Source organism: Elaeis guineensis, chromosome 2 (genome assembly GCF_000442705.2).
Source record: "Elaeis guineensis isolate ETL-2024a chromosome 2, EG11, whole genome shotgun sequence".
NCBI classification, from domain to species: domain Eukaryota; kingdom Viridiplantae; phylum Streptophyta; class Magnoliopsida; order Arecales; family Arecaceae; genus Elaeis; species Elaeis guineensis.
In genome coordinates this window covers 2,505,239-2,523,291 of record NC_025994.2, presented here as the reverse complement: position 1 = coordinate 2,523,291, position 18,053 = coordinate 2,505,239, and the positions used below count along the sequence as shown (strand labels likewise).

The window sequence follows — 18,053 nt, the reverse complement described above, 5'->3', positions numbered from 1 at the left end:
TAAGGTGTTCATTCCCGACGACAGGTGACGGGGAGTTGGCCGCAATAGATATGATAGAAAGAAGTGATGAAAATGATCTGCTAGAAGAAACACCCCAACATAGTCATAGAAACTTGTTTGGAGGGAGCTATATGAAGAACGAGATTCTCCATTTAGTGGCTACATCTCTATTGAGGAAGTGTTGCAATGGCTTTATGAGATGGAAAACTTTTTTGAGTATGTTGGCATACATGAGGAGCAAAAAGTAAGACTTGTTGCATATAAGTTTTAAGATGGCGCAGCAGCCTAATAGGAAGAAGTTCATCGTACTCGACATCTTTTGCTCAAACCACTCGTTACAACTTCCACAAAGGATAATTGAGGTTGAGTTCCTTCTGCTAGATTATAATCAGTTTCTATACCAACAATATCATAATTGTCATCAGGAAAGTTGTTCTATGAGCGAGTATGCTTCGAAGTTTCGATGACTTTGTATCCTCAATTAACTATATGAGACCGAGTTGCAAAAGGTTGCTCATTTTATTACTGGACTCCGACAATCTATCCAAGATTCGGTGCAACTACAACCTATTGTTAGGATGCACAATGCTATTCATGTTGCTAGATGTATCAAGAAACAACTATCCTGCACTATCACTAAAGCCTCCATAATAGAGCAGGCACCCTCTGGAGTCACTCGTTTTAACCAAATCCAAAGGAGAGATGATCAGACAAGACATCAAGTCAGAATGCTACAACACCTTCAACAATCTCAAATTAAAAAATGAAGAAAGTGTATCCCAAGCAAGATGAGGGAACAAGCAAGATTAAGCAAGCTGCTCAAAATCCCTATACACGATCTATGCCAGATGTCTGTTATAAATGTAGATAGCTAGGGCACAGATCAAACTAGTGTCCACAACCAAGAATGAATCATCAAGCCAATATTGTTATTACCACGGAAGATGAAGATCAAGTTGAGCAACACTATGAAGATGAAGCATATGGTGAAAGCCTTATCATCCAAAGGATTCTCTTGAATGAAAAGTAAGACGACTCCCAAAAGCACTGTATATTCAAGACTAAGTTACTTGCCACGGGAAAGCATACAATGTTATTATTGATAGCGGTAGTATAGAAAATCTGATTTTACAATATATTGTTGACAAGCTCCAACTGAAAACCATGAAGCATCATCTCCTTATTCATTTAGATGAATCAAGGGAAAAGAGTAAAAAAAAAAAGTGACACAACAATACTTAGTTCCTATTTTTATAGGACCGTCTTATAAGAATGTGATTCTTTGTGATGTCATTGACATGAACGTGTGCCATGTGTTGCTTGAAAAATCTTGGCAACATAATATAGATTCAACTCACAAAGACAGAGACCACCTATTCATTTTCTATAAAGATGGCAAGAAGATCACTTTGACCCGAGTAAAGGAGGATCCATTCAAAACTTCTAGAGTGGAGGAGAAGTCTTTTTAATTGTCAAAGATCTTCAACTCGAGCTACAGGATGGAGAAGATATGTATATCCTAGTATTTTCAGGAGCATAAATACAAATCAATGGTATTCATAAGGAGATCATGCCTCTTGTGGTAGAGTATCAAGATTTCATGCCTAAGATCTACTAATGGACTTCCATCTATGCAAGACATTCAACATTGAATCAACTTAGTACCTTATTTTCTCTACCTAATCTAGCTCATTATTGTACGAGTCTAAGTAACATAAAATTCCTCAAGAACAAGTGGAGGATCTCCTATGAAGGGATTGATTCAGGAGAGTTTAAATCCTTGCACCGTACTTGCATTGTTAGTACCAAAAAAAATGATAGCAGAGGATATGCGTGCATAGCAGAGCCATTAACGGATCACCATCAAATATTGATTTTCTATTCCATATTTGAATTACATGCCGGATAATTGGAGGGAGTAAAAAATCATCTTCAAAATTGATCTCAGAAGTAACTATTATCAAATTCAAATTAGATCAGGCGATGAGTGAAAAATTACTTTCAATATCAAGGAGGTTATATAAATGGCTTGTTATGTCGCTCAGACTTTCTAATGCCCCCAACACTTTTATTCAGTTGATGACAGCTATTGAAAGTTTATTGCTATACATTTTGATTCATGAAAGCAATCTGGATTGCTCGAGGATGACTATCCAGATTACATTTCTTTGATAATGTTGTCATAAAAATTTTGGATAAAATTATCTCTCATAACAATCACACAAAATCCATTATCCAACCCTCTCCCCTCCACCCCCTTCCACATGCACCCCTGACCCGTAGCTCTATCTACTTTCGCCTGCAGCTCCTCCGCCTTTGCCCCCCACCACACTCTTCTAGCTCCACGCCTATCCCCATCATTCTTACGACTTCACATGCACTCGCGGCCCCCCCACCCTCCCAATACCCGCAATATTTCATATCCCTCGACCCGCTACTTTTCTGCACCACCACCACATCAAAATCTCTCTCATTATTTCTCAGCAAAAAAAAAAAATCAAAATAAAATTAAAATATTTTAAAATTTTAATTTTATATTATCAATGATCTGATTGTCATATCAAACGTATCAATCAAAATTTTTAATAATTTTATTAAAATATTATTTATATATAAATATAAAAATAAATATTATCAATAATTTAATAATAAAAATCTACGTTGAAGATAATCTATATTAACTTTCAAAATTGTCTGATGATAACCAAGTACATTCCAACCTCTCCACCACATTTCCCATTCATCCAAAACATCATCTCATCCGGAGGCAGGCCTCTGGATTTGCTCACGTATAATCATTCCACTTGGCTGTTAACACAAGAATGCATCTAACTGTTGGGACGCATTCAATAGTTCAATGGCTGAAACATCCACTTTGAATGTTCTCAGAGACCAAGGGCTCCCCCAGCTACATGGCAAAAAATTGTCCAAGAGGGCCCCCACCATAACAATGCTGCTAATGCTAAATAGGAAATACATAAAACAAGAAAGAATATTGTGTGAACTATGAAAAAACCTCAATCAATTTGCTAGGCATCAAGGCGAGGCCAGCACTTGCATTTGCCAAAAATAGAAATTCTACACACGGGGCTCAAAGAAAGCCTTCTCATATGGATGAAAGATCCTCATAGACAGACTTGATACCTGGTCTCTCTGAAACCGGGCGAATACATCTTAAAGCTATCCCTAGCATTTCCTTCATGCCCTTAGCAGCTTCTGGATTTGCTATGTCCGGGGCCATGGCAGGATCGAAGCAATCTGACCCTCGGCCTTCGGCCACCCTGAGTCTCACCCAGTCGGTGAGATCAATGCCTCCCTCCTCACCTGAGATGACATCACCGGCACACCTGCCGGTCAGGAGTTCCAGCAGCACCACCCCGAAGGCATACACGTCTGACTTGAAGGATGGGGATGGCTTCCTGGATGCTGCCAGCTCCGGGGCACGGTAGCCCAACACACCAGCATCGAGGATCTGCTCGATGGTCCCCGACTGGGTCATCAGGCGGTGGAGGCAGTAGTCTGCAACACGAGCATTGAGGTCGAGGCCATCCAGTAGTATGTTGGTCGCTTTGAGGTTGCCATGGGGAATAGCTCGGTCGAAATGGAGATAGTTTAGGCCACGTGCAACATCAACGGCTATTTTAAGCCGCTGGGCCCAGGTTAATGGCGGGCCTCTCCTTCCAGGTCGATCTGAAAGTGACAGATCAGTAAACAAAGATCGTATCATGATCTTCTCATGGTAATAAAACAGTGTGGTTCAGTTTTAATTTCTTTGATTAGAATTTTCTTTTTGCAAGAGTATTCATATTGCTGAGGCTAAAACAAAGTTTCTACTGGAGTACAGCAAAACAAAATGCAATAATGCTTTCAGATCTCTACAGGTGTTTAGTGAAGAACAGAATATTCAGATAATCAAATAAAGAGTGCTCTCCCAAAATCAGAACTTACTAAAACAGTCAGCTACTTATCTACAAGATCAACAAATTCAAAAATCCTAATGCCGATGGTGCATGCAAGCACAAAGGTTACCGCCTTGCATTAAAGGAAGCAAAAGAAAGATTTTCTTCCTAGATGTGTCCAAAAACTTGTGGTTTTATAGAACTCCCTAATGCTTGTTTCTCATAAATAAAGGATTGAGGGATACCACATATATTTCGACACACTCATCGGTAATACTAGCCAAATGGGTCTTCTCTAGAGAACTAATGAAATTCTCAATACAAACCAAAGGTAAAGAAAGAAAAGGGATGAAAACCAATCTTATAAAAGAAAATCACCCTTTGCTAGAAACCACTATTTCATATTATTTTATCCTGCTGAGAAATTACCCTTAATAAATAAAATTTTCAGACAAAAGAAAGTATCAATGTTAACATCTCTTATTGGATGTATGAATCATCCCATGTCCACAAACAGGGCAAGGACTGTGTCACTTTAATGATAGTGGGACACGACTACCAAAAGTATTTGGAAGTGAAAAGAAATAAACACACCATAAAAAATTTTGAGAAGATTATATAGGAACAACCACAAGCGATGCATAGGAAACATGAAAGTGACAGTCAGTGGTCCACTATTTTCTCTTCCGGGTTCGTCAGATTATTTATCAAATCTCCATCCTCCGAGGAAAGCTGATATATGCCTATCCCCTGTCATTTCCGCGATAAAATCTTCCCCAAGGTGCAAATTTAACTACCAAAATTAAATGTTAAAGTAATGCAGAAATTGGTAAAACAGGACAAAGAAGCATACCATAAAGAAAGCTAGCAAGACTTCCAGGTGAAATGTAATCTGATAAGATAAGCTTCTCATGCTGTGTGGGGCCCCAATAGTAACCTCGCAACCCCACAACATTAGGGTGCCTAATATTTGCAAATCTCTTTGCCTCTTTAGCAAATTCTTTCTTTGGCTTTGCCACGCCTTCTCTGAGCCACTTCACTGTCAGGAACACCCCATTATCCAGTGTCGCCCTGTAAGAAGTCCCATGGCTGCTCCTTCCCAATACTTCTGCTGGTGCCCTTGATAATTCTTCTGGTGTCAGTGTGATCGTCTCATCCAAGAAATGTAAATCTCCTGCCAACTGATCTGGTGATCTGACATCCAAACTTCCCAGATTTTCCTGTGGATATGGATCCCCCAAATCTGGTGACCATGAGAAGCGGTTATTCTTGGATGGTGGTGAACAGCCAGACACGGCAGCCATTTTCTCTTCTGGGCTAATTATCTCAGATGAAGAACCTTTCCGGGGAGCTATAAGATCATCAGCTGACACCACCAATGCACCGCCAGCTTCCCTGCCTTTGGTTCCTGGAGTATCTGGCAACGTTCTCCTCTGAACATTTTTATCGGAAACCCTTTCTGACCGAGATCTCCTTGAAATCCTCTTGTAATGCAAAAGAATTGCTAAAAGGATTATAATCACCACAGCAAGAACACATGCTGCTATAACTACAGCCTTGACGAAAGGTCTGATTGCCTTGTGGCCAGGACTTCCAGATGGAGCCCTGCCAGATCCCGGCGGCCCTCCAGGAAATTGTAATTTAGAGTTTCCTGGATGGAAAGAAGAATCTGGGAACCTTCTCAGGTTTGCTGGGATAATTCCAGATAGATCATTGTAAGAGGCATTAAAGTATACAAGGGTGCCAGCTAATGTTGTAGGCAATGGACCTGTGAAGTCATTTAGGGATATGTCAAGGGAAGTGAGGGAAATTAGTTTAGTAACAGCTGGCGGCAAAGGACCAGAGAACTTATTTGCAGAAACATCAAGCACTTGCAGGCCAGTCAAGGAGCCAAAATCATCTGGAAAACTGCCATTAAAATGGTTGCCAGAAATATCAAGCACACGAAGGTTGGACTTCTTCAATGAAGATGGAGAGAACATGATGCTACCTCCAAGTAAGTTGTTTTGAAGATAAAGCTCTTGCACTGTGGCGGACTTCAACAAGTCAGTTAAAATAGGACCACCGAACTGGTTAAAACTGAGATCAAGAACAGAGAGTTTGGGGTACTGAGCAAGGACTTCTGGGATGGTGTTCATGAGAGCATTATGGGAGAGATTGAGGTAATTAAGCTGTAAAAACTGTGAGGCTACCTCCGGAATGGGTCCCATCAACTGATTCTCACTTAGATCAATATATTCAAGGTCATCTGTCCATTTTGCAATCACAGATAAATTTCCAGTGAACTGATTCTTTGATAGGTCTAGAACTGTGCAGGTTCCTGTCAGCAACGGAAGTTCCCCAGAAATAGAATTAGAGGAAAGATTAAGGACACGCAAAGTTGTTGATGTGATCATATTAATATGTCCTGCAATATGAAAAAAAGAAAATGTTAGTCTACAAGTGAAAACCAAGGCAATATTCCCCTGCAGAGAGCCACATGAGGGGAGACCCTCAACAAAAAAGGATAGAATTGGACCTACAAGGCAAACCTACATGTATATCCTACAAAACTTGCATGTAGTTACATGTCAGCAGATTCTTCTAGGTAGCCTCACAGACAACTAATTTCTTTCCATTCTTAACTGCAATTGATACAATATATCATATTTCAAATTTCTGCATCTGTTTGAGCATGCTGATATCTTCTTTCTTCTGTGAACCACTTTATCCAAACTGAGTTTAGATACTCCAAATCATTCAAACTTACCAGGTGACTTCCTCCCTGCCCCACAGATTATTTGGCTTCCTCCAAACAAGCATTCTAATCACTTTCATATTTAAAAAAGAAAACAATTACAAGGTGAGAGTTTGTCAAGAGAAGAAAGGAGTAAATCAAAAATGGGCTTTTATCAAGTGATTTATTTCATGATAGCAACATTTCATTGATATGAGCATATACATGCCATTTTGTTTAATGCAGACAAGCTATCCATCAGCTCACATATACACATAACATATCAAACCTTTATAGTCAGACACATATGAACTAGGAATAGTGATAGTAATACCAAAAGGTAAAACTAAAATGAGAAACAGAGTGATCATTCATGTGTTGTACCATATGTTGTCAATTAATCACATTTACAATGGTTTTCTAAAATGCATATCATAATCAGCAAAATGTAAGTGAATAAACGAAAATGATTTGTTAAGTATACATTCCAACTTAAAATGCTCATTCAAACTAATTTATACCCATGCTAAAATCATGTCTATCTTTGAATCCATGAGAAGATGAAAATTTAAGAAATTAATACAAAGATTGAACTCAAATTGTTTGCATACCTGACAGATTGTTTGCACTCAAATCCAGTTCACTTAAAACCAGAGAATCTCCCTTCAGAAGACCACTTGGTAAGAATCCAGAAAAGCCATTGTTCCCTAGCCTTAGAACCTCAAGATCATAAACATAATTAAAGCCCGGCAGCTCCCCTGATAACTGATTATGACTTAAGTCCAACACCTTCAAACGCCCAAAGGTTGACAACTCAACTCCTTCAATCAGCGATCCAGTCAGTCGGTTGTTGCTCAGATTCAAATACTTAACAGCATCCGAAATGTCGGACAAAAATTTTAGCTCCTTTGGGTTTGAACAGGTGAGCAAATTCCCACTAAAGTCAACATGCACGATGCTTGAGTCCATGAGAAAATTCCAATCAATGCCACCATCCAATTGGTTCCAGCTCAGGTCTAAGGACTCCAGATTACTCATCCTTTCCAACCCAGTCAGTATCTTCTCTGTGAACGCATTGTCCGAGAGGTTCAATGAGACCAAGTTCCTAAGACTCTTCAATGACAAAGGCAAGGGACCAGAAACAGAGTTGTGGCTCAAATCCAGGGACTGAATCGAGGCAAGCCCCCCAATAGAGTCAGGCAATGGCCCAGAGAAGTTGTTCCAGGCCAGTGACAGGTTCAGCAAGCTCCGAAGCTTCCCAATATCTTGAGGCAGCTCCCCGGAGAATGCATTGCTGGAGATATCCAGATACTTCAAGCTTTTGAACTCCGCAACATTGTCCGGCAATCTTCCAGAGAGGTTATTATTGGCCATCGAGAGCTTAACAAGCATTGTTAGGTTGGTAAGCACACCAAGATTGGCAGTGCCAGAAAGGCTGTGGTTGTCGAGGACAACAGCTGCCACATTTCCACCATTGCACACAATGCCATTCCAAGATGAAGGGCAGCCGTTGAAGTCAATAGACACCTCATTCCATGAATCCGAGATGAAACCAGTAGGGTCATGGGTGATCCCCTTCTTGAACTCAAGGAGGGCTATGATATCTTGCGAGGGGAGCTGAGCTAAGGAAGGGATTACAACAAGAAATACCACTAATAAACTTCTAAAGAGCCCCATCAAGACCAGCTACCTGTTGCATGAGTAGGATGTATATGATATTGGGGCAGAAAGACTTTAATGGAGAACCCACTGAAATGGAGATATATTTCATGAGAAAATTCAGAACTCATCATAGAGGCATGGGTCTCAAAGATAATACATTACCTGAGGAATACACTCAGTTTTGGACGCATCATATATTGCCAGATGTGTTTGTTTCATGGACCCCCAATAGTCAACTTCGGTCAGAATTGAACTGGAGATGCATATCACCAGCAGGTGCCTTCCCAGAATGAAGTTGGATGGTTACAGATTTCTTTCTCCCATGCCTCAGTGTTCCACACACAAAGCTGCATCAGTAAATAGTATTTGCAACACCAAAACCAAAACATCCAAAAACAAAGTCAGCTTCATTGACTATCACAGTCAGCTACTTTAACTGAAACAACAACCAAAAGAAATAAAATGAAGTAAAACTGCTCAAACGGTAATAAAAATGAAGGAATTGAACATTGCACACAAGACCAAAATTGATTCCAACAAAGTCAGAGATAGAAAGTATCTAAAACCCAGAGCAAGCATCTTGCTGCTACCAGTCTAGGTCATAATGTAGCCTGCTGGGAATGATGCAAGGGCAGTGGTAGGAGATTATTGGGCACATGGTTGATGGGTTCAAGTCATCATTAAAGCATACATGGGATGCACATAATAAATGCTTGAAAACCCCAAGCAACCACAAATTAGCAAATAAGCATAACTGTGTGTGACACAAAGAAGATTGAAATCAAAAGGCTGAAACTCGGCTATCAGGATGACTTAAACCCCAAAATGAACTGTCTCGACTTTAACAATGATTCAAGGTGTAGCATAAAATAAGAAGAAAATGACAACGTGGAACAATTTTTATAAAAGCCATATTAAAACTCCTTCTTTCCCTCTCTATCCCTCTTCGAATCCTTAAAAAATGCTGCTAATCAGAGAACAGTTGAAGCATTTCAAAGAGAGGTTTTATAAAGCTGGGAGAGACGGTTGGGAAGACCAGGAAAGAGCTTTATACCACTCTCTCACTCCTTTGGCGAACACCAAACCCTAAAAATGCCGCTTTTTCAAGGAAATCCAGAACCGTCCGTTTCCAGCATTCACCACAAGAAAGCAATCTAGCGGCAATCCTCTGCCAACCACAACAAAAAAAAAAGCAAAAAAAAATCTCCTTCGAACCAGAAATGCGAGTTTTAACGCCTAGAGCCAAAAAAATTGTAAGCTTTTTCAAAGATTTGAGCCAGCAGCAGCTAAAACGGCGACTTTTAGAAGGGATTAGAGACTTACCAAGGAGAAAAGCACAGATTTTTTTCTTCTCCGAAATAAGAACAGGGGGGCGAGATAAGAGGCTAACAACTCCGCCGCTGCTAGGGACCAAACCTAAAGAAGCTTCCCGCTTTTAATGAATTGCGCGGGCCCGCGAAGCGAACCCCGCCATTTAAGTCCCCCTAGCCCCCTTGATACAGACCAGAGCTAGGAGAAAAGAAAACCTCTAAAATGCTCCTAGTAGAAGAGAATAATTAAGGAACAAAAACCCTAATCCGCAAATAGAAACCAAACCCTAACCCTAGAACTCCTCCCGAGAGAGGGAGAGAGAGAGAGTAGTAAGCATGGGAAAATGGGCAAATGGTGTTCTCCGTTCACTGCTTTTGTTTAACGGAGGCTTCCTTACCCGCCAAAAGGGATCGAGTGCCTCGCGGACCCCAAAGGCTTCTAAAATCCAGCCAATTAATTAATAAAGAGGCCTTTTAACTACACTCCTTTTTATTTTTAATATATTGCCCAACTTTTCTTTTTCGTTTCCCCAATGCTGGAAAGAGTAAAGGGGTAGCTCTTTTTAAAATGGGAGTACTTATATATCAGACTATTAATTTAGAGTTCCCCCTGCGGCAGTGGAGCCAAGCTCAGGTAACACGCTGAGTCACTTTGACCACTAACTTCCAGAAGTACTACAGGAGAGCGGTGCCATGTGATTGCGGAGAGAGAGTTTTTTTTTTTTTTTTCTTCTTCTTTTTTTTAACAGTGCGTCCTGTCTGTGATTTACCAATTGTTCAGTTACGACATTTTTTGTTGTTTCCCAAGATAAAATAACTAAGAAGTCTTTGTACAGGCTCAAATTCATTCAACTCTTTTGCTCATAATGAGTTTGGTGAACAATTTTATTATTTTTTGTTATTTTTTGTTATCTATAACATCATTCTTTTATTCCCAGATGATTCTGATTCATGCAAAGCTGGGTAAATTATGATCATAATAACCATCATGATAATGATTAATAATTATGGGGGTTATTTTTACTTAATTCTAGTGTCATGAAAGTTTTGGATCACAGTGACCAGATCAAACTAATTTGGTCTAGGATCCAGACTCAGAGTAATCATTTGTGACAAATAGATTGAGTCAAAGGATCACAAGTCATCCAATTGCTCAATTTAGTGAAGATAGTATAGATTGATATGCTGTACGAATAAGATGTTAGCTGATAATTGTTGCAAAAAATGGAATAAAGATCTAAGTTTTATCTTTAACAACCAACAAAAAAAAAAATCTTAATCTAAAGATTTAAGACAATGTACCATAGTTGGAACCAAGACCAACGCCAATGAATAAATAAACAAATACATATATGAGTAAACAATAGAGATACATGTTAACCTAGAGAATACATGGGGCAGATATTCACTTCCCATCTAGAAGAAATCTAATGGTACTGCAAGGTTTAGGATAAAGAAAATATATGCAAAGAGTAGCGATATAAAATAGGAAACGAATTCTTTACCAAAAAAAAAAAGGAAAGAAACGAATTCAAAGACTTAGAAAAGAACACAAGTGTGTTTTGGTGTTTCGCTTGAGGCCCTTCACTAGCAGACTGACCAATCCATTCACAGCACACCCCAAGTCAATGAGACAGAACTTGATATCAATCTTTAATGTTACTTATGTTTAGATACTACTACAGGATTCCATCATTATATTCATATCATTATGTTACTTACATTTAAGTTAAAGCCTCAAAAGATCAATTTAAATGAATCATTTCACATCATTATTATATGTTGTATCTAAGTTTTTATTTTTATTTGCTTGGCCAGGAGCACCTTGGATTCTAGGAGGTATGCCTGCGCCCCTTTTAAAAGTAGTAAAAACCAGTGGCCTGAGGGGCAGTCTTCAGGTTATTATGAAGTATGAAATAGCTGACCATGATCCATTAGCAAAAGCCAATTCATGCAATGGTCTCCTTGTTTTTATTACTTTGTTTACAGATGGAAAAGTGGTTCAATGTGGTGGACCATGGAGGTGGGTGGTCTTCAAAAGATTCACCTTTTGAGCTTTGGGAGCAGTATAATTTCAGGAGGGGCCATGTCCTTGTACTCGTGATGCAGATAGGGTCACAAAGGAGGCTGTTTGGTCCTTTTAGGCTGGACTGAATCAACCATGAATTGAACCAAAACTTAACGCCATGACTCAGCCTTCAAAGTTTTGGTCTCGGCTCTCAACCAACAGGGTGAAAAATACCTGACCAAATGTAATTTACAACATGGTAGATATCTGTTTTGATTTTTCTACTTGAGCAATGGAATATTTTTTATTTAATCAGCTGATTCAATAGAAACTTGCTCCAATAAATATATACAGTATGAAACCTGTATCTCAGAGTCCAACCAAAAACATATTATTGACTTTTACCAAAAAAAAAAAAAAAAAAGAACATATGATTGACCATGATTTAATCAAACATGTAAGACAGTGGTGCTACCATGCTAGATTTTTTATTTCTTCTCTAGTTTTTTTTTCCCCTAAACCATAGCAACAAATTCTTCCTTCTCTTTTTCTTTCTTTTTTCAGGAAAACTGGCAAAAATATATCGAGGTAATAACTGGGATGAACCTAATTACCTAAGTTACTTGTATTCATATGAGAGACTTTACCAATGCAATGGTAAGCATCTCCATTTGTCCTTTTACTTCAAATTCCCAGTTATTTCTAACATTTTAAAAATTAATCTGAACGCACAAGTACATAATATAAAATAAACATTTTCTGCACCATGAACTCAAAGTACGTGATATGATGAATATATTTTTGACAAATTTAACAAGTTATCATGGTATTTTTACAGTAATATATATGCATGTGACCGCATATTTGAAGGTTTTCCTGAAAAAATCAACTTGTTTAAAATCTCTTGAGATTTTCCTGGATGATAAAACCTTGCTACTATGTTTTATCCTAACCGAGATGATTCATCGTCACAAAATGCGAAAAACAAATATTAGCTTTTCATTATTTCGTCCAATACCATGGAGTACAACTATGCTTTACATGATATCCTTCTTTATGTTCCTCAAGATTAGAATCTATTTGATTTTGCACCTAATTTTGTCAAGAAATGGTACTATAAACCATGTTTTTAAATGAAAGACATCAAAATATTATCTTGATTGATGTAATCATATCAAGACAATTTGGTTATTCTATGGATTTAGATGACACAAAGTTTTCAGCCAAAAATTAGTCATATAAATGTTATTTCATAGATTGGATAATTCTTGTAAGTCTCCTAATCATGCTCTTCCCATGTGATTCTTGATATAGAACATGTCATTTCATGAAGGCCTAAGTCACTAAGTGCTAAGCTTGATGGGCACATTCTGCTAAAGTCTCTTAGCTCAATAGGTGGCACCTCTCCCCAAGGAAGGGACTCAAAGTTCAATCCCAAGTACTAGTACTTTTTCTATAGTTTGGAAAGAAAAAGTACCAGATTTGAGGATAACAATATGTTGAGATAAAAGTTCTCATCTCAATATCTCCCAAACGAACAAGAGGAAAAAAACAAATTTATGTGACAAACTTGAAAGTATGGTTATTACATTATTTACTTTATTTTGAAAACTAATATGTAAAATTATGGTACAATATCTTCATTTATAATAGCTAGGCTCATCTCTCCAAATTTAAGTTAGATTTTTCTTGTAGTTAGACCCCAAATTTTAAAAATTAATAAAAAAAATAAAAATCAAGCAAGAATTGAAGTTCAGTTCTTATATCAAATTTTTTTCTACAGCATCATCAATTTCTTCATGAATTATGACCAAATAGATATTTTAGATCCCTAAATGGTCTCAAATCAAAGTCATTTTTCGAGCCCAATATGTCTCGTTGCTATTTTTTAAATTTTAAAAAGCTATTTAATTTAACATTAAATGCAAGTAGATATATTATGTGAAAGTCATTCTTGTTGGAAGTTGCCTTATGAACTTACTTTTGATGTAGTAGATTTTATTCCAAAATTTCTATCGAAACCTGCTTAAAGTAGCCTATTAGGTCCATAATTGGTTTGGTGATTCTCTTGAATCAACATCTAATTCTAAACATCTATTTTAATATCTAATTAAAGTAAAAAAGAGATAAGATGAATATTTACACCATATTGCTATGGTTGTTTAAAAAAATATGTGCTTTTTTTTTAAAAAAAAAACAAGGAATATCAACAACTATATGCATTATTTCTATAATGTTATGGATACAATTGTCGGCTTATAAAGCTCTTTTTTTTTTTTTTTTTCATTTTGTCTCCCTGGGTGGGGAACTATAGATTTTTGGAACCTAGGACATAATTGAACATTAATTTGGACTTAAGATGTGACCTATTTTTTCAACCTAGGCTTACTCAAAGCAAAGTGAATAATAGTGGTTCTCCTTGATACATCAAACATGTACTATAACTTTGTAATGTTAATCACATGTAGATACAAATAATTCTCATGATTTTTTTGGACTTCAAAAAGCAAGACACATTGGGGCGAAAAATGTTTGATACAAGGAACTATGATTAAAACTAATGTTTAAATAGTCAATTTGACAGTGTCTTTTAAAGCCATGATCATGACCAACTTTTATTTAATACTTTTCTTAGATGTCTCAGCAACTATTGAAGCATCGAGTGATGATCATAGGTTTCTTGCAAGGTTGGGATTTGACATAGAGATTGAGTATAATGTCAAGCAACAACCCTCCTCCAAAGATTGGAGAGTGGTGCAAACTTGGTCCTACATTATAAGTTATGCCCTAATCAATATTTATTATACCTTATAGTGGAGTTTTACAAGGGGTTTAAAAGGACTTAATAGCCTAGAATCGAGGTCCTAACATGGCTAGATATCACATCATAGATCTAGAAAAGTTGCTCAATGTTTTTTAAAAAAATATATATTAAAAATAAATTCCATATGTGAAAATTAGTTTTTTGGAAAGTTTTGTCTTGTGAGCTTAGATGCTGATTGCCCCCAAACCCTATACATATCTAGTTAAAATTGCATACTAGGTTCATAGCTGGTTTCTTGATTTGCTGAGATCAACTCTTGATCTCATGTATCTGTTTAACATTTAATCAAATTAGGAAGAAGCTAAGATGAATTTATTCACCATATTGTCACGGCTCTTAAAGAATATAATGGCATTCACCATCCTATGAGCTGAATTTTTTCTTTTCTAATTTGAAAATATGAAAAAGCATGATTGAACATTAATTTGGACTATCCATATATGACCTATTGGCTTAGCTTGGGCCTGCTAGAAGAAAATATCTAATGAGAATGCTGCATGACAGATAGGCTTTGCAGAGATCTCCTTTGCTCTGCCAGACACCAATTTTCACTTCTGTATTGCTAAACCAAGCACAGATCCTGGACTAGGGATGCTTTATTTTAAGAGGCCAACTGGTATTATCCATACTAAATTGTATTTCCATTTTGGTGCATGAGAGGGATTCTTAACTGGTCATTTCCTTTTAGGCTGGTTTCCTGAGTGTTAGGGAAGTGATTCCCTCACAATCTCATTTTCCAAGTTTTCCTCAATCTCAGGGAAGGGAACTCTCTTATCAGTCCCTTTTTGTCTTGTATAAGTATCCTGGGGCCTTGATGAAATGGTGCATAGACTAATCATTAATGAGCTTGCTAACTGGTTAGTCATTTGGACAAGCCTTCGCTTATTTAATTTGAATGAGATCATTCTTAATTGTGCTGACCTTTTGGGTTATATATAGAAAGAAGTGCACACATCCTTTGGAACATAAAATCCATATTAATTGACTGATACTCTAGGTGACACTAGATCATGGCTCCTGTCTTTGCTGAATCACAAATTTTACACCATATAAAACCCCTCTCTGTGTCCAAAACATCCTTCTAATTTAGCCTTGAAATATTCATTATGCTTATAAAGTTGTAATTAGCCTTAGCCTAGATAAAATCAGTGTATGAAACCAAAACAAGGTAAAGAATCACAAAGAAAAACCGAAGCTAAATGAACAAAAAGGTCAGCAAATCATGTACTACAAGGTTGAACATACTTGAACCCCTTGTCAAATCCGTTCCCCCACCAGTCCTCAGAAACCCATGGAAAAGCTTTCAAGTAATACCGAATTGCCCTTCTACAACTATGTAAGGATTTGTAATAAATTTGAGAGGTGAGGAAGCATTTAATCAATGCAAAACATTAAGTTGGGAAGTTTGCTTCATTGTGACAGCGACAAGAGTGGCCAGTGGGAACCCCACAGCAAGCAGTAAGCACTGATGGTGTTCTATACGTTGTTGGGCCACAGTATTGCTGCAGCCTCTCCCGTGACCATGACATACTTTGTTGGGAACTCAATGGTGGCTTTTATGATTCTCTGTTCTCATTTGAGCTGCATGCATGTGTACATGTCTCGCTCTAGGGTTTTAGGACTGCCCTTCTTTCCTGAACAGCGAACAATCCCTTGGTCAATCACAACTCATCTATATAAGCTCAAAATCTCACTAAGACCTAAAATAATTTACTAATCCTTCACTTATCTGGTGACCAAACAGCTTGCTTGTCTCCAAGAAAAGTGAAGCAAACTTGTGCCTTAAAGATGTTTTATAGATCTTGTTGTGTTCCACCACCACCACCACGATGTGGCCGGGCAAAGCATGTGCCGGCTTCAATCTCCAGTATCACATTGTTTTTTACTTGGAGGTTGAATATATAGCGTTCAGTCACCAGCTAGCTTTTGCATGATTGCTAGAGTGATCTTTAGCTTGCCAGTTCAGTTGTCATGCTTAAACACCAGTTGGAACCTGCATGGTGGCATTTCCTTTGTATTTGTTGAAGAAAAAAGAATCACAGTGGAGCATGGTGAAAAAGATGGAAACAGATGCAGGTACAGCTTTTAAAAAATATAAATAAAAATAAATTGCATTGTCGCACCCCAAAGGAGTCATGAAGAGGTTACTAATTGAGTCTTAAGAGCATCGTTGCTTATGTTATATCATACAATGCTTACAGTAGAACAGGTGTTGTCAGCTAGCTCGGTTTGATGTTTGTGCTAAAAAACTTGAATTAAACCTCACCGTCCTTTGTTTACCCCCTCATGAAGTGGCCCAAAATGGCCTATGAGTCTTGGAGAAATTCTCTGTAGCGTAAAAAAATCCGACGTGAAGTGCACCGTCTCGTTCAATTGATTTAAACAGTTATCATTTTCCAACATACATTTAATGCTAATGATCAATTTTTCTTTTAAAAATTTTATATGACAAAAATATTCTTACTTTTTGAAAAAATTATGAACCCTGTGACGTAATATAGCCAGAATGGTATAATATGATCTAAAATATTATAATACTAAAGATATTTTTGTCCAATTACTTTTCAACGTGCATTTAATGCCTGCAATTGTTTTTTCGTTTGAAAATTTTGAACGATGAAAATGCTCCTATTCTTTAGAAAAAAATTATGACATTCTGTGCATATTATGGATGCAGGATATCATAATATGGATATAAATGTCAAATTTTTTTTAAAAGATAGAAATATTTTTGTATACAATATTTTTAAAAAAAAATTGATTTATAGGCATTAAATATCTGTTAAAAAGTAATGATTATATAGATCAATCAGATGTGATGGTATATTCTATGTCGGATTTTTTACACAGCTGCTGCGGTGTAGAAAAAATTTTGCTTGAGGCTTATCTGCTAATAAAAAGTTGCATGATAGAGGAAAGTACGTTGCAGCATATATAATGTGCAAGGTTGGCATGCCTTCATGGGTGGGAGACCATGTCTCCAGTCCATCAATTGGAGTTGCAGATTCCATGACCCATCTTAATTAAAGGCATGGACGACGAGCAATTGCAGATTGAGAAGTGGGTCCCAAGTCGTAAACAAATCAATTTCGATCCATGTCCTTCCCTTTCCAATTGGCCATAGAATCCATCCACGCCCATTTACCTGAAGCTGGAGAGTTTAGGCTCTAGCTAAATGATGCAGGTCCAACTACTAAGATGAAACGGTTAAGTAGCAAGAATTCTTTGGCAAGGAATCATACTATCTCTCAATCTCTCTTCTCATGCTCCATGTGGAGCTTGGCTTGTCTCCAATTTTTCCGGCAGTTCACTACTTGGAAACAAATATTTGTTCCAAATTGCAATGCTGGAGGGCATGTAACTGTGGTGCCTGGTCCATTGGCGGTCTGGAGACGAGCCAGCCCGACGCTAATGCTGGAGCCAAATTGGAGTTGGAGAATACTAATGATGATGACTCAGTCACAGAAATTTCCTAGCCAGATAACCAGCACCCCCACCCCTCTCTTTCTCTCTCTCTCCCTCTTCCAACTAGTGCCCTCGTCACCAGCACCAGGTTGGAAGCTGCTAGATATCTTGGATTGGAGAAAAAATAGATTAGAATGATCTGATTTTTTTGAGCATAACAATAAGGTAT

The 18,053-nt window shown here is 37.7% G+C and overlaps 1 protein-coding gene across 3 annotated transcripts; it reads right to left on the bottom strand.

Annotated features, from left to right (window-relative positions):
• Positions 1-3,021: 3,021 nt before the first annotated feature.
• On the bottom strand, positions 3,022-9,958 carry LOC105033420 (LRR receptor-like serine/threonine-protein kinase GHR1). 3 transcript variants are annotated; one of them, XM_073251425.1, is made up of 6 exons: positions 9,601-9,958; positions 9,332-9,445; positions 8,440-8,624; positions 7,227-8,305; positions 4,753-6,306; positions 3,022-3,690 (listed from the first exon to the last, which is right to left on the bottom strand). In XM_073251425.1, exons 4-6 carry the CDS (start codon positions 8,290-8,292, stop codon positions 3,107-3,109), a joined length of 3,204 nt encoding a protein of 1,067 aa, XP_073107526.1. In that variant the 5' UTR covers positions 8,293-8,305; positions 8,440-8,624; positions 9,332-9,445; positions 9,601-9,958; the 3' UTR covers positions 3,022-3,106. The 3 variants fall into 3 exon arrangements, with proteins under 3 accessions (XP_073107526.1, XP_010906532.1, XP_010906523.1); XM_010908230.4 differs by lacking the exon at positions 9,332-9,445 and having other exon boundaries at positions 7,227-8,364; XM_010908221.4 differs by lacking the exon at positions 9,332-9,445.
• Positions 9,959-18,053: the final 8,095 nt, after the last annotated feature.

What these genes read in the sequence shown, in the direction of transcription:
- LOC105033420 (XM_073251425.1), bottom strand. Translation starts at nt 8,292, where the DNA reads ATGGGGCTCTTTAGAAGTTTATTAGTGGTATTTCTTGTTGTAATCCCT. An exon ending in GAGTGCAAACAATCTGTCAG is followed by an intron (nt 6,307 to 7,226) that starts GTATGCAAACAA and finishes TTCATATTGCAG; the next exon opens with GACATATTAATATGATCACA. An exon ending in TCTTGCTAGCTTTCTTTATG is followed by an intron (nt 3,691 to 4,752) that starts GTATGCTTCTTT and finishes TGTCACTTTCAG; the next exon opens with ATCGACCTGGAAGGAGAGGC.